Genomic DNA, 17,026 nt, shown 5'->3' on the forward strand with positions numbered 1-17,026 from the left:
ACCGTTAACTACAGTTACCAAAAAGTAACAGGACCAGCTTCAACAGCGGATATAACAATATTCTGTGCTAAAGTAGTGAGCAGTCAGTCGTTAAATACAGAGGTTCATACGAACCCTAACACTTTGATAGCTTGTATATATCTAAAAGCTCTGTTTTATGCTGTAGCATTTTATTAATCTTGGGAGATCTATTAAGTGGAGACCTGCATGTTGTGATGATAGTGTGCGCTCTTTACTATAGATATATTAATAAGTTGTGTAAGGTTAAGGGGTGGGGTACTGAACCATTTATTCTCTTTACATGTTAAAAGGATGATTTTCAAATTGGCTCCAGAGTTACCTAGAATATACATTATTGATTAAGACCATCCATCCATTATCCAACCCACTATATCCTAACCACAGGGTCACGGGGGTCTGCTGGAGCACATCCCAGCCAACACAGAGTGCAAGGCAGGAAACAAACCCCAGGTAGGGCGCCAACCCACCTCAGGGCGCACGCACACACACACCAAGCACACATTAGGGACAATTTAGAATTGCCAATGCACCTAACCTACATGTCTTTGGATTGTGGGAGGAAACTGGAGTACCCAGAGGAACCCACGCAGACACGGGGAGAACATGCAAACTCCACGCAGGGAGGACCTGGGAAGCGAACCCGGGTCAGGAGTAATGAATTCTGTTTTGTTAGATTTTGTCTCGTTTTGTTCCTGCTTTCATTTTTTTTTAACATTCTGATGTTTTGTTCTTTTATAATTTGACTATGAAGTTGTTTGTTGTATAAGGTTGACTTAACGGTATGCAAAAAAAAACACGACAACAGGAGTAAAATAATTATACTTTATACTTGTCTTAGTGACATGTTTTGAATTCACTGTGGGTTAATAGCCACATAGTTTGAAAAGCCAAAAACATAAAGGACTGCCTGATACAGGGACTGGTGTATCCTACATATTAAATAAACCTGTACATGTTTTCTGAGCTGTTGCTTTGACTACAAAGTTGACATAAAAGATAATTCTTTGAGAATTAGCCCAAGATAAAGTTCACTATTGCTATTATTGTAGTTTTTCTTTTTTAAACACTGTTATGGAAAAGAATATCAAGATCGTAAAACTTTTAGCCACCCATCCATCCATTTCTTGTACCTGCTTTGTTCAGTTCAGGGTCATGGGATAATTATCTTAATTGGGAAGATAAAAATTTTTTGTCAGTTTTGAGCAAATCATACTTTAGAAGTGTTTAGGAAGTGTTTCTAATTGATCTGTATGTTCCAAAGGGAATTTTACAATTGATTTTTTTGCTTTATTCATTTTTTAATGTTAATACTCCAAAAATGAATCATCTTACCATTCAGAACTATTCTTGCAAATATTCAGATGTTATTGGTTACTTTTTAACGTTCTAAGTTTAAACGATTCAGGGTTTACCTCTGCATTTATTTCCTTTTTGTGAACCCTAAAACAAAAAGTATGATGGATGTCAATTTTAAATTAAGCGCAATTTTTTGTTTTAGACTTTAACTGAAGCATGGCGGAAGTCAATGGTAGTGCTGCTCAGGTGAAAGAGGAAGAGGAACCTATGGATACTTCAAACACAACTCATTCAGAGTATTACCAGATACTTACCATTGCGGGGCTACCCCAGAAAGTAGCAGAAAGGCTTGATGAGATTTTTCAGACAGGTATGTAAACATTTTGTTTCCTTAAACTTCAAAATGGTAAAGGCTCTACAAAGATGTGGGTTGTTGTAAAGTGTTGTACTTAAGTATTAAGATTTTTTGAAATAGTTTGTTTTTAGTTTTAAAATAATTTTTTAGTCCTTAAAATATTTAATATTGCATACTATATTTATTACTATATTATCTGCTGTTTATGGCATGTTAGTTTAACTCAATATCTTGTTTTGTGAGTACCTAGAGCCGATAGGTTTAGAGCAAATGCATTAAGGTTGGAAAAGTGTGGTCCTTGAGGGCACTCTAAATCAGGGAGCAGTTAATCTCTTAGGCAGGAGCTCATTGCTTCATTACTGTTCTGTTTCATATATTTGTTCATTTAGAGTGGATTCAAAGTTTCCTCTTTTATATTGTCATAGCTAATCTACCTGGGTTTGCCCAGAAGAGTGATGAAGTGTGTGTTAAATACTTAAAACCCCATCTGACACTTAGACCTCCTCATCATGGCAGAAAGACGTGTTTCTTTAGTATTATTTAGCATGTAGTGCTTTTTTCCTGAGAGATTAATACTTTGAATTTAAGTGTAAGGTTTAGAGAAATGGAAGTCATTTTGCAGGAATGAACAGTTTGTAGAGCAGTAATAATATTTATATCAGTAGTTCAGTAATATTACTGGAATGTTATAGAGCATGTTGAATGCATCACAGTCATAATGTACAACTCAGTCACTGAGAGACAAAAGAAAGTCGAGTGGCACACAGCCCACCTCCTCCCTGAGCAGCACTCTTGGTGCATCACCTCAAGGTGCCCACTCCCTTTTAACTCCTGCCATCGCAAAAGACTTTTGTTACTTCCAGTTCAAGCATGGAAATCATCACAAATGGACATTTGCTTGTTTATAATTTGCCCTTGAGAAAAACTGAATTGGACCTTTTTTTCTCATAAAATGAGCATTTAGAAAAGAAGGAGCAGATATTTGATTCAATGAGCCGTTAAAAGGGTTATTGAGCATCAAAGGTAAAAATGTTGTTATTTTTCAACACACTTAAATATTAAAAAATTCGAAATAGTCATTGCGGTTGGTTTGTTATGCAATCAGTTCTAATTTTTTGGAAGTAAAAATCGCATTGATATCATGCTAGAAATAACTGGAAAGCTTTGTTAAAATCACTGTGGTGGTTTTTGGGTGATGCTTGAATGGGCAGGCAGCAATTAAATATACAAGAAGTGATTAGAAATTAAACATAATTATGACTATCATTATTTCACATTTTATATTTTAAGTTTTTAATAGCAAATTTCAATTTAAAAAAAAATCTGAATCATTTGTTTGGTTAAATGACCTTTTGATATCCTGCATTAACCTACAAAATGTCTTAGAAGATAGTGTACTCTACATACAGTACTCGTTAAATGAATACGTGGCACCTATTGCATAAATCAGAAGCAGTTTGTCTTTGATTTGTGCAAAGGCAGTAGCTTGTAGCATCTGAAAATTCCACTTAGTGTTTGTAGAGATTTGTCCTTTTTTAAATATGTATGTACAGGGGATAGAATATTTGTGACTTGTTACCCATGAACAATATTAATGTTTAATTTAAGTTTAAATTGCATTATATTAAAAACTAAAATGTCTCTGCTCAGCATTTTAATTGATAATATCAGTTTTAATACGGATAATTTAATGATTTTCAAGAGTAAAATTTCAAGTGTTTTAAGAGGAAAATACAAATGAAGAATTTAATAATGTATTGTTGATTATTGGCATTTTTAAATAATTGTGCTGTGCTTTGGTGTGTGTGCCTATGCCAGCTTGCATGCCTGTTTAGATGCTTACGACATCTACTTATTATTTTAAAAATTCACTTGTAATGCAGTAAAAAAAAATCCTGTTCATGTGATATGGATCTTAATGTTTTTACTCAGTGTGTATCAAAGGATAGATATTTAGTAAAACAGTATTTTATATTAATTTTGAATAATGATTGACTGACATTAATGTGAATTTTCTTTTTTCACATAAATTCACTGCCAGCTTTTTTGCTCAGTTTTAGTTTTCAATAATCCAGATGCACTAAGGTGTTGTACCGTGTTAGCCATTATGAATGTAGAGAAAAGCCAAGCAAAATGACCCCTTTTATTGGCTAACTAAAAAGATTACAATATGCAAGCTTTCGAGGCAACTCAGGCCCCTTCCTCAGGCAAGATGTAATATAGAAACTGGAGTTTTATATACACACTAGGACAAGAAACAACAATTATCTTATCCAAAGATCTTGACCCTACGTTGTTCTTTTCTCTTGTTAAATGAACCTTAGCCTGAAAGGGTCTATTCATTTTTTACATTTAAGATTTCTCACTTAAAGATATACCAATGTTTCTTGTCCTAGTGTGTATATAAACACAGGAACTCCAGTTTCTGTATTACATCTCGCCTGAAGAAGGGGCCTGAGTTGCCTCGAAAGCTTGCATGTTGTAATCTTTTTAGTTAGCCAATAAAAGGTGTCATTGTGCTTGGCTTTTCTCTGCAATAATCCAAATGAAAGACTTTTCAATTATTTTTATGCCATAGGTTATATTTTCACTTTTTCCTGGGTGAGCAAAAATAAAAAAAAATATATGAAAATGATCAGGGATGAGATGCCCCAGTTTACAGGGTAGTAGCCACTTTCAGCTGGCAGCAGCTCTGGGCTTAGTGTGGTGTGTAGAATATAGGTGCGGCATTAAGGCTATTGTGATTGCTTTTCTCTGGTGAAGCCATGATGCGTCAGTGGAAACAGACTTGCATCAAATTCTGATTGTAGAACACTTCCTAAACAAGAAAGAGTATGGTTTCTCAATCATTTTAATGCCTGCCTCAGGCCTAAATAACATGGACAATTTACGTCTGTATGACGTAAATGATTCAGCCATTATTTTTTCCTGTATCTTAACTATTGATTTCATGGCTTTAATTGACCCTGTGCTTGCTCTCCATCGGAGTTATTTGGGAAAAATAATCAGAAGAAAGGAGACAGGTAAACATTGAATATCATATTTTTAATCCATAATGGACATCAAAGTAGTTCTTTGCAGATATGGGACAGAAAGCAGTATGTCTGATATGTCAGGTCAGCATTTCAGATTTCTAGAAGAATAACATTAGCTTTACTTTTTGAAGCAAACATTTCAATCTGTTAGATTGGGAAAAGGAAATTGTGAACAGAACATGACATATTGTCAACATATTTTCACCAATCTGCCTTCCATTTGAGAACCTGCATAAAAGACAAGTTATGTGTTGGTTCATAAAACTGTCAATTATGGCAGGTTTTATGCAAAAGGGGGTGTTTTTAATGATGGTTAATTTAAAACCGCTAATATATTAATAGCAGTATTAGTAGTAGTATCGTTACATGTACAGAGTACAGTGAAGTTTTTGCTTGCATCTCCATCCAACATATACCTGTAATGTACCCAGCTAGTAAAACCCAAGTGGAGAGCATTCACTTCTCATGTCACTCCATCACTAGGTGAGTGGAGGTCATAGTGGAGGTGGAGGTCATCAATGAATCAAAAACAGACATGTTCACTTATTTTGTAGTTGTTCTGGATGAGAATTGAGACATTTTTCTTTTTGTATTTAGCATATATCATGTCACTGCTTATTAATGAACATGTTGTTTTGTGTTTATTTTTAAAATATAGTTATGTGGCTCCTGACATGATTTTTTTTTTGTGTGTTCATTAAGATGAATATTTTGCCCAGCCAGTAGCATGGCACCACTACCTGGTGGCTAGTGAAACAGGCTAGATATTATTACTGAGCTGTTTCAATTATAATGCACGATGCATTTTTGTTAAATTTGTTTTTAATTATTAAATGTAAAATACCTGGAGTTTGAAACAAAGTTTTTTTTTATAAAAATATTTTTGATGCTTCACATTTTGATGTAATGCTTTTTTGTAATTAATTAATACACAAATGGCTTATTTCATTACATTAGTTTATTGTAAGTTTCGCCCACCACATGTTCTTTTTCTTTTTTTGATATCGTACCATTTTAGTTGGTTCCTTAACTTTTTGGTTTAGAAGTTCTTTCTTTCTTTCTTTCTTTCTTTCTTTCTTTCTTTCTTTCTTTCTTTCTTTCGAGTCCTACTTAGCTCATAGCAGACTGTCTCTTATCTCAGGAGAATCATGAGGTACACAAACGTATGTATTGCTTGATTTGACTCCCTTATAGGCTTTTGGTTTAGATTGCCAATGACTCATTGGATAAATATTGACAATTTTCAAAACCAACAATAATTGATATTTACTAACTTTGAAAAAAATCATTATGAAGTGTTCTCAGTCTTACAAACAAATTATTTTTAATATATTTTTATTTTAACACAGTTCAAGAATGACCTAATTGGATTTGAAAAAGCAAAAGAAAAATGACTTCTTGTGGAAAACTATATTGCACTAATCAGCAGCAAAAAATAAAATTAAATGTAGTAGTAAGTGTTACAAATTAAAATTTGCACAAAAGTAGTTTCAAAAACATCAGAACATTGTGGAATATGAGTGTCTTTCACAAAATAAAATTATTAATATTTCTTCCTCAGTTTCTAAGTTAGAAATTATGACTTGGAAGTATGTTGAGCAAGTGTGAACATTTAAGGCACATGAAACTTACTGTCTGTGGCAATACTTGCTGTCCTTTTTCAGGATTCAGTAATGCTTGTTTTAATAACTCTGTTACTAATTATGTGGGCTACATTGTTTGAAACCAGATCCTATAGCTCTGTATATTACTATATTGTATATAGCTATCTGCTTGGGTTAGGAAAGTGCTTCTTTATCTCAGCAGACTAGGTTAGTTACGTGCAACTGTCAATGTGCGGTTCAGCGCATAAAGACTGTTCAGTCTCGGGTATTGGACAACCTGTTGCGCACCAAGAGCAAACCTGATTTCAGTTCCAAAATTTTCATGAAACAAGTGCTAATAAGATACATGAACAAAAATATATTCAACTACAGTGCATACTGTGATAAGATTTGAGTAAAATAAATGCCTTCATGAGTCACGTGTGCATATGTAATTCTTTTAAATAAAGTGTGTGCCTGAGAAACAAGTACATTTATCTCACAGATATACAAGTACATTTATCTCACAGATATGCATGACAACTCTAAATGCTCGCAAGTCATTACATTTATGCCTGTGTATTTCTGTAATGCATAATGCCACTTCTTCAGCGAGTTTTTGTCGCTTTCCATACCACTCATATCAGTGTTGAATTGGTTAGAGCTCTTGGACTGTGTTTTTCAAGTCAGGCCATAGGCTTTCAATCGGGCTTGAGTGAATAAACTGAGATGGTCAGTGCAGAAATGCTCCTTATTTTCAGGCATCCATTTCTCTGTAGTTTTTGAGCTGCGTTTGGAGCCATTATTATGCAGGAAAGACGTACTACAAATTGACAATCATTAAAAATCAACAAGTGTTGAGTGCATCAGCTTATTAATAGCTGAGCATACAAAAAGCAATCAGAAAATGCTAGATTTTAAGCGGTGCTATCAAGAAAAAGGTGTATGCTGGCATGTTATAATTACTGTGGTATTCGCTGAGGATTATCTTTTTTTATACCCTGGTAAATAAGGACATTCCAAAAACATTCCTTGGAACTGAAGAGCTTGTTAAGCTAGAATTACATTGTAGATTTCACCCTTTATTTAATTAAAAAATATGGTGTTCTGTCTTAGATTTTGCTTGTTTATTTTACAGGTTTGGTGACATATGACGACCTGGATGAAAGGGCAATTGATGCTCTGATTGAGTTTAATGAAGAAGGGGCTCTGTCTGTGCTTCAGCAGTTTAAAGAGAGTGATCTTTCACATGTTCAGGTAAAATTACATTATCACACACTGATAGTGTATACAGGTGCATCTCAATAAATTAGAATATCATTGAAAGTTCATTTATTTCAGTAATTTAATTCAAAAAGTGAAACTCATATGATATAGATTCATTACATGCAGAGTGATAGATTTCATGAGTTTGTTTCTTTTCATTTTGCTGATTATGGCGTATAGCTAATGAAAACCCAAAATTCAGTATCTAAGAAAATTATAATATTATGAGACAATCATTGACACCCTCCACAAGGAGGGGAAGCCACAAAAGGTCATTGCTAAAGAAGCTGGCTGTTCATAGAGTGCTGTATCCAAGCATATTAATGGAAAGTTGAGTGGAAGGAAAAATGTGGCAGAAAAATGTGCCTAAGCAACAGGGATTACCGCGGACTTGAAGGGATTGTGAAGCAACGTGAAGCAAAAGTATCTGGGATATGGGCAACAACTGTTGCATTTCTTGTGTCAAGCCACTCCTGAGCCAGAGACAACGTCAGAAGCGTCTTACCTGGGCTGTTGCTCAGTGGTCCAAAGTCCTTTTTTCATATGAAAGTAAATTTTAATTTTCATTTGAAAACCAAGGTCCCAGAATCTGGAGGAAGAGTGGAGTGGCACAGAATCCAAGTTTTTTGCGGTCCAGTGTGAAGTTTCCACAGTCAGTCATGATTTGGGGAGCCATGTCATGTGCTGGTGTTGGTCCACTGTGTTTTGTCAAGTCCAAAGTCAGCGCAGTTGTCTACCAGGAAATTTTAGAGCACTTCATGCTTCCCTCTGCTGACGAGCTTTATGGAGATGCTAATTTCATTTTCTAACAGGACTTGGCACCTGCCCACACTGCCAAAAGTACCAATAACTGGTTTAATGACAATACTTGATTGACCAGCAAACTCACCTGACCTAAACTGATGAGAGACACCAGACCCGACAATGCAGAGAAGCTGAAGACCGCTATTAAAGCATCCTGGGCTTCCATAACACATCAGCAGTGCCACAGGCTGCTCGCCTTCATGCCACTTCGCATTGATGTAGTAATTCATGCTAAAGGAGCCCTGACCAAGTATTGAGTGCATACATGGACATACTTTTTCAGTAGGCCAACATTTTGTATTAAAAATCATTTTTTTATTGGTCTGATGTAATATTCTAATTTTCTGAGACACTGAATTTTGAGTTTTATTTACCTTTAGGCCATAATCAGCAAACTGAAAAAAGAAATAAACATTTGAAATATATCACTCTGTGTGTAATGAATCTATATAATATATGAGTTTCACTTTTTGAATTGAATTACTGAAATAAATTAACTTTTTTATTCTGATTTATTGAGTACACCTGTAGTAGAGATTTACTTAGGTTTCTAAAAACGTTTTTTGGCCCACTGAACTTTCTTTTAAAAACAGTTTAATGAGCAATTTATGACTTAAAGACACATATTCTAAATTTATAGTATAGATCAATGTATTCATTACCACAGTTTTGACTAAAAACCTGAAACTGAGATCTTTATGCTCTATAATTGTGCATTTAAAACTGAAGATAAATATTTTCTCATATAGTATACTTTATATGCATATGCAAAAACAAAACAAATCCCCTATCCTGTCTTCTATTTCTCCAAGCCAGGGTGCTGGAGTCATTGAGAAAACCTTCTGACTTTGCAAATCTTAAAAAGTAAGACTCTGACTGTGAGTCCAGCTTTAGTTTATAGAGATTCTGTAGATTTTATAGGAGTAATAATTTTCCTGATTTCTTAGTAATTATTCATTTCTAATTTTGTAAATCATGACATAAATTATCATCTAATATAATATAGTAAACAGGGATTGTAGGTACTAGGGACTAAAGATATGAACTAGAGTTGTGCATTGGGACTAGGCGCCTGTTGACTCTCTGTAAACACAGCGGTTATGGGACCATTTCACTCTCATGAATGTAAGAATTGCTGGTGTGTACTGAGAAATGCTTGATGAAAAATTGCCCGTAATGTGTAATAAAGCTTCCAGTAATAATGTTACTGCTTTGAGTATGAACAATAAATATTTTATTATACAAAAGTCTTGTTGATGTACTAAAACTCCAATCACAATGCCATTATTGTATCTTGTTTTTTCCTTGCATCTGATATTCAAAGCATATTGAGAAAACAGAGCTAGCAAATATACGACGAACAATCAAAACTGGCCACTACGGTGCAGTACAAATATACATGGAAGTCGAGATTTGAAGCAGGCTTTCACTGGTTTTAGATTCAGGTGGAAAGTAGGTGAACTATATGAGCTGTGTTTAATGCTTCATGATCAAACAAAACTGCATTTCAAAGAGAAGTAAAATGTGCTCCTTTCTAGCATAACACATGAAAATAATTAATTGTTTTGAACTTGTGTATGAAGACATTTGTCCAGCGTGATTGTGTTGCTGGTAATGGCATTATTGTGTCTTGCTCAATATTTTGTAGTCCTGGCTGTGAAATGAAGGCAGATTTCATAATAATATGTTTTAAATTCAATGCACACCAAATTATAACTAGGCACATTTTGTATTTGTTTTTTTTCCTCTTATATCCCTCTGCAGCTCCAAAATGTGGATGTTATTGTATAAATGACACTATGATATGTGTTTGATACATTATTATTAATACTTACTATTTGATTGACACCTTCTCTCTGTCACTAGAATAAAAGTGCATTTTTGTGCGGTGTAATGAAAACCTACAGACAAAGGGAGAAACAAGGAAGCAAAGTTCAGGAATCAACCAAAGGTCCAGATGAGTCAAAGATTAAGGTAATATTTGGATAATTACATTGTGTTTGACTTTGAAAATAACAGAAATTCTGTTGCTTGTTCTGTTGCTTCTATTAAGGTTCTAGTTATGCCTAACTATCATCATTATTGTTGTTATATTTAGGTTTGTAACTTCTATTTTATAAGTGGGAGTAGAGGCCTATTTTTTATTTATACCATGTATGTACTATTCTCTCTAGCACATTTGAGGATTTGTGTAGGAAGTGTCAATAATAGAAGCAGAAATCTATTGTGCATCCTCTAACAGTACTCTTTAAAGTAAATGTTATTGCAATACACACAAGTAGAATATGAATCGAAGTAAACTTAAATAGATGGTCTTTATCAATTTCAAAATTTATCTTTTAAATCATTGAAGTTCTTAATTTAATTTTTAAAATATTCTTTGAGAGTCACTATTTTGAGGCCAGTTTTCAGATTATTGATTTGCAGATATACAATTTGTGTTACAGTGAATATTTGCTTCAAAATGTGTCATCATTTTTATTATTAGGCTTTTATGTACAGTACTTTATATAGTGAAACATGCTAAACATGAAAGCTTTTTCATTTAGAACTATTCTGTAATGTTGCTGTAGAAATGACAGCAGCTTTTGCATTTGCACGTATTTTTCTTGTGTCTTTTAAACTTTTTGTTTAGTAAATGTTGTTTCTTTGTTAAAGTAAAGGTCTTCTTATTTACAGAAATTAATTTACAAAACAGAATATGTAGGTTCAGAAAATAATTTATTTTAGATGATGTTTTCATATTAGTAAAGTTGTGCTTCATGGTGGTATAGTGGTAGCGCTTCTGCCTCGCAGTAAGGAGAACAGAGTTCACATCCCAGGTCCTTCCTGCGTGAAGTTTGCATGTTCTTGCCGTGTCTGCATGGTTTTTCTCCCACTGTCCAGACATGCAGCTTAGGTCAACTGGCATTGCTAAATTGGCCCTAGTATGTGTTTGGTGTGTGTATATGTGTGTGTGTGTGTCTTCACTGTGTATTTAACTTGCACCCTGTCCAGGGTTTGTTTCTGCAAGCATTTAAAATTAACATCCATGTGCTTACATGCATTTGAGTCCTGCTTACACACTTTTGATATGTACATTATGCATATTGTAGCAGCAACAACATTAGTCAAATCATGCACATTGCACGGAAGTCTGTGGATATAGACAGGTTCAGATATTAGGAGTGTTACAAAGTTGAACTATTGTGCATACTCAGAAGAGATTCTAACGTAGAAGTAACTCTGTGGTGGTTCACATTTGGCTCTCAGTACATAAGAATAGATATTTGATTAGAAATTAACAAGGTGTCGGTATTCTTATTTTTATTCTAAGTGTTCCTTGCTTTGTTGTTTTCCATGAGTATCACCCAGACTAGTAGAACCAGTGCTTTAGTCAGGATGGAAAGCAGTTGCTCTCTCAGTACATTAATTGTAATTGGTAAATAGTGGGAGTGATGGGTGAAAACCAGTGAGATTTTGGGCACACTAGAAATGGTATTGTGACCTTTTCTCTGGACCTCGGAGAGCAGCTAAGCACAATGCTGGTGCAAACCCCAAGAAGTCAACACTTGATCAGAGGTACGAAGGCAAAAATTTTCTTTCCATGTATGGTGTCTGTGGTTTTCTCCATTGTAAAAAAAGACCAGCTTTGCATGTTGAGTTGCAAGTCACAATGAAGTATGCATTATAAATGAATCATTGGCCTTTAGAATATGTTATGGACATGCGGTCAAACCTGTTTAATGTTTAATGCCACACTCTGCATACAGAAGGTTTACAGAAGGTTTTTGTCCTGGCCAGCTTCCATAGGATTGATTCTGCCTGTTTTTTACTCTGCATAATGTCACCAATCGGTTAATGTCAACAAGTTTATCTGCCCCTGGTAGAAGTCTCCCTAGTTAAGTTCTTAACATTACTGCTTATGCTGCTTACTTTATTAGCATTGTTCATTAGAAGATATCATACAGCCAATATTGCTCTTCATGGTACCTGCTATAAATAGTACTGTCTGAGGTGTGGTGTCAGGGTACAGCACGACTCAATATTTAATTCGATGCTTACATAATAGGCTCTGGCACAGAACTGGCTAGATGGAAGGTGAGGTGCATGGGTTTCAAAAGCAAGTACTGAAATGCTAACATGAAACTTATTAAAGATATTTCATTATCAGTTTAAGAGAAAAGACATCATAGACAAGTATGTAGTATAATCATATCTGAATTGTGTTTGAACCTCCTAGCAAGCTTGACAAAATGAAAATCCTTCGCTATTAGCAGCAGTAAGCTGCTGGCACATATGAGTGAGCCTGTACATGGACATTGAAGAACCACTTTAGTAACACTTGCATTACACAACTTCCAATAAATCTAGCTATAAATATGTAGAATATCAATTTTCATATTGATTCAACATATTACATTTAATTTTGTAAAAATGTTCATGTAGATCTGTAATACCCATGTTTGAGTTTAAATATCATTTCCTGTATTTAATGAAGGTGCAATTATAGCATAATGGACATGGCCCATATAAACATATTGTTGGCTGTTGGTGAAGTTGCTTAAATTTATCTACCATATTATACCCATTACAGAGTCAACCTTATAAAATGCGATGGTATTTGTTCCTGTCATGAATTGTGTGTGTTTTGGTGCATTGCATAAATAGTATGTTTTAATGATAACTCTGCAGTGAGTAAATAGTTTTTCTGATTTCTTAACTATGACGTCCCCTTTTCAATCCTTGCGTTTTTAAGACTTTCTTGATTGGCTCAGCTCCTGATAGTAGTTTCTTATTAGTCTGCATCATGATCTTAATAGTAGAATATAAATATAATAAAAATTCTAAAAATATATAAACGCATTTTGATACGAAACTGGATTTTTAGGACATGTTCTCAACATACCTTGCTCATTCAGTCTCCATTGCTGAAAATGTCTAACTTCATCATCAGAGATGTAAGTTGTTATCCTGTTAGGGATTTTTTGAGGGGAATTAATGGATGAAAGACCCCTCTAGCACTTTAAGCATCCTATCACAGTTCTTTCCAGCCCATTTTCTGTATACTTTTTGTCACTACATGTAGGTGCGTTTATGTACAGTGAACTCTTTTAACAGAGACAGGCAATTAAAATTGAATACGCCATTAAATAAGCTGTATTATTGGTTCATTTTTTGTTTCCATGAGCATGTTTCAAGCTCTACTTTTAGTCTGTTCTGAGTCTTGATGGGTTTTATGTTTTAACTTGTTAGAAATGTAATAATAATACTCTGTACCCAGTATGAATGGCTGTTATGTGGCTGTTCCTTATAACATGTAATATATACCCACGGTACAAATAAAAGATTTGAAATAGGTGAACTATGGTAGTTCACCTACCATAGAGTCCTGGGTTCAGATCAAGTTTAGTTTGCATCTTATGTCAGTGTCTATTGTTCTTCATGTACTGTTTTTACTCCCAGATCACAAATAGGTGTATGTTAGGTTAATTGGGAACTTTAAAGTGGCCTGGCTTGGGTTAATGCACCCTGCGATAAATTGGTGCCCCATCCATGGCCATTTACTTCTTTGCACCTAGTGTTAATCAGATGGGCCCTCATTCCTGCAACCCTGAAGTGATTTATTATCATGTGTATGGAGTACAGTGAAATTCTTGCTTGCTTGTGCTAACTAGCATGCAACAACATCACTACTCAGAGAAACTATGATAGTGAGTATAACTAGTCTTACTTTGAAACTCCTGCCTTCCGTACCTGAAACTCTCCAAACCTATTATGGCAGAATATGTTTATATGCATGAAATGATGATTGGGAAATGAATGAATTCGTACATGGGTTAGTGCTACAGAAAACAGTATAGTTTATTTGGGAAGCACTCATATAACTAAAGATTATAGATGAAGATCTAATATTTTTTAAATTGCAGATATTAAAAATATATTCAAAAATGCAATCTTTTACATTTCTCTTTGGGAATTGACAGAAAGTTGAACTGCAGTTTTCGGCTTGCGTGAGCTAAGCTTAATGTGAATTATTGCTACTTTTATCAAAATAGTCAACCAGCATAATAGTGATTGATAGGATAGCCTTTTGTCCAGAAATGAATTATGTTCTGAAGAAAATGTTGTTAAGCAGCCATTGGCCATTCATTATTGTGCTGTTTGAGAATTTGTGTGGTTAAGACCACGTAAGGACATTATGGGAGGGAGGGCAGAATAGTGATTTTTATCTGTCTAACTTACTTTAAATATTTGAAATGTATAGGCATTATTGGAGCGTACAGGGTACACTTTGGATGTAACTACAGGACAAAGAAAATATGGTGGCCCACCCCCTGAGCAAGTATATTCAGGGCAACAACCAGGAGTGGGAACTGAGGTTAGTGCCAAGTTATTTAGTTTAAAATATTACTTTAAAATAAGTGCAAAACTCCTGCAGTAATAATTAAGTTTATTACTTTATGGGAAATACTATCTGAATATATGTAGTATGCAATGCTCACCCTAGTCCTATAGAAAGGTTTACAGTTGGAAATGTTCTGTTAAATTTTATGGGAATCACATTCTGGAAGCAGCTTCAGCTGGTTTGTTTCCCTTAATGTCATGAAGGGTTTATTTTTAATATGTGAAGAGTTGTTTCTGCTTGCACAGTGACTTGAGTTGGAATTTTGACAGGTTTTTGTAGGTAAAATTCCAAGAGATCTATATGAAGATGAGCTGGTTCCACTGTTTGAAAAAGCTGGTCCTATTTGGGATCTGCGCCTTATGATGGATCCTCTTTCGGGACAAAACAGAGGCTATGCATTCATCACTTTCTGCAGCAAGGATGCAGCACAGGAGGCAGTTAAACTTGTAAGGGTTTGCAGTTACTTGTGTGTTAATAATGTAAGGAATATTTGGGGTTTATTGTATATGAGTGTTTAAAATGTATAGGCAATTTGGATATTAGTAATGCACACAGAAATGTGGAGAGAATGATAGCATTCTGCAGTCACATATGGGAATGTCTTCTAGTTTTAACATATTTACCTGTTGGCTGTTCTGGAAAGCACTATGTATACTAAGAAACCAAGAACACTATGGGACTTTGAGCACAGATTTGAAAGTTTCTATGCTACTATTCCATGTATTGGTCTCAACAATGCATTGGCTTTGTTGGTGAACATTTTCAACATTAATCAGTTTCTGTTTCCTTTTGTATTATTAAAATCCAAAGTGTGTATACGTTTAGGAGTACTTTGCATATACAGTACTTTTTAAAGTAATCTTAAGAGCCTGCTTTTAATTACATTTAAAACCAAATTTTAGTATTTATACATTTAACCAATAAGAGCATTTTCCTTGAACTTTGCTTTTAGTGTGATAACTGTGAAATACGATCTGGAAAGTATCTTGGTGTTTGCATCTCTGTTGCAAATAATCGACTATTTGTTGGGTCTATTCCAAAGAACAAGACCAAAGAAAGTATCTTTGAGGATTTCAGCAAAGTTACAGGTTAGAAAAAAAATCCTTTTGTATAAAGGTTAACCGGTTTGTGTAAAATTACTAAGTTGTGTCCTTTTTTTTAAATAAGATTCAAATTTTGTGTTAAACTGTTAAAAGCTAATTTGGAAAATGATAGCAATATTTGTTGATAAGGTGCCAATTTATAGCTTTATTGTCACATTGAAAACAGTATAGTTTATGATTTCAAATGATGTCTTTCTGTGCATAAAAGAGGGCCTTGTGGATGTGATACTGTATCATCAGCCTGATGATAAGAAGAAAAACAGAGGCTTCTGTTTCCTTGAGTATGAAGATCATAAATCTGCTGCACAGGCAAGGCGCAGGTTAATGAGTGGAAAAGTTAAAGTGTGGGGCAACCCGGTCACTGTTGAATGGGCAGACCCTGTAGAAGAACCAGATCCAGAGGTGATGGCAAAGGTATGTAATATAAACAGTTAGAAGGTATACTGTATATGTTTCTTTCACATGTGGCCTGAAATTTTGAACTTTTGACATCTGAGACCACAGTGCTCTGTTCGGGTGCTTTATATAATAGCTTCAGCTTTTAACTCGCAAATTCTGTCATAAGATCTGTCATAAGATTATATAAACACTATTCCAATATATTTAGTTGTGAAACTAAAATAAACGGTTTGTTGTTTAAGAACAAAACTAAATCACAGCTAAATGAAGCAAGCAAATTGGTATTACTTCCATTCAAGTTGGTAAAGTGTCAGCTATGTTTTAAATATTCACTTTACTTCATTTTTTAAAATGTGCATGTTAGGAAGGTACTCGTTGAATGATCCAATAACATAAAGGTGGTTTGTTTGACATTGTGCGGTTTTTGAATGGTTCTGGTGATCAAGGGACATTGTGGGCATCATTTCCTGTAATTTCCATGAAAACACCATTGCAGCTTATGTGCAAATTACCATTACACTTGATATTTATAAGGTTAAGTAACCTGGGGCCTCATGTATAAACGGTGCTAACGCACAGAAATGTTGCGTAAGAACGTTTCCACATTCAAATTGTGATGTATAAAACCTAAACTTGGTGTAAAGCCATGCACATTTCCACGGTACCTCATACCCTGTCGTATGCAAGTTCTCTGCTCGGTTTTGCAGACTGGCGGCACCCAGCGTCAAAGCAGTGCTGCTGTTCCCGTGTGGTTATCCTTTCTTTTTCTGACGCGG

At 34.8% G+C, this 17,026-nt stretch overlaps 1 protein-coding gene across 1 annotated transcript in view; it reads left to right on the forward strand.

Moving 5' to 3' along the window:
- Nucleotides 1–17,026, forward strand: part of LOC120517150 (heterogeneous nuclear ribonucleoprotein R) — a 38,057-nt gene that overhangs the window by 16,303 nt on the left and 4,728 nt on the right. The window contains exons 2-8 of the mRNA XM_039739301.1: nucleotides 1,520–1,687; nucleotides 7,429–7,547; nucleotides 10,227–10,334; nucleotides 14,608–14,721; nucleotides 15,018–15,194; nucleotides 15,701–15,836; nucleotides 16,060–16,265. Coding sequence (XP_039595235.1) covers nucleotides 1,534–1,687; nucleotides 7,429–7,547; nucleotides 10,227–10,334; nucleotides 14,608–14,721; nucleotides 15,018–15,194; nucleotides 15,701–15,836; nucleotides 16,060–16,265 — 1,014 coding nt within the window. The 5' untranslated portion in view covers nucleotides 1,520–1,533. The remainder of the gene's footprint in view (nucleotides 1–1,519; nucleotides 1,688–7,428; nucleotides 7,548–10,226; nucleotides 10,335–14,607; nucleotides 14,722–15,017; nucleotides 15,195–15,700; nucleotides 15,837–16,059; nucleotides 16,266–17,026) is intronic.

Source organism: Polypterus senegalus, chromosome 17 (assembly GCF_016835505.1).
Source record: "Polypterus senegalus isolate Bchr_013 chromosome 17, ASM1683550v1, whole genome shotgun sequence".
NCBI lineage: Eukaryota > Metazoa > Chordata > Cladistia > Polypteriformes > Polypteridae > Polypterus > Polypterus senegalus.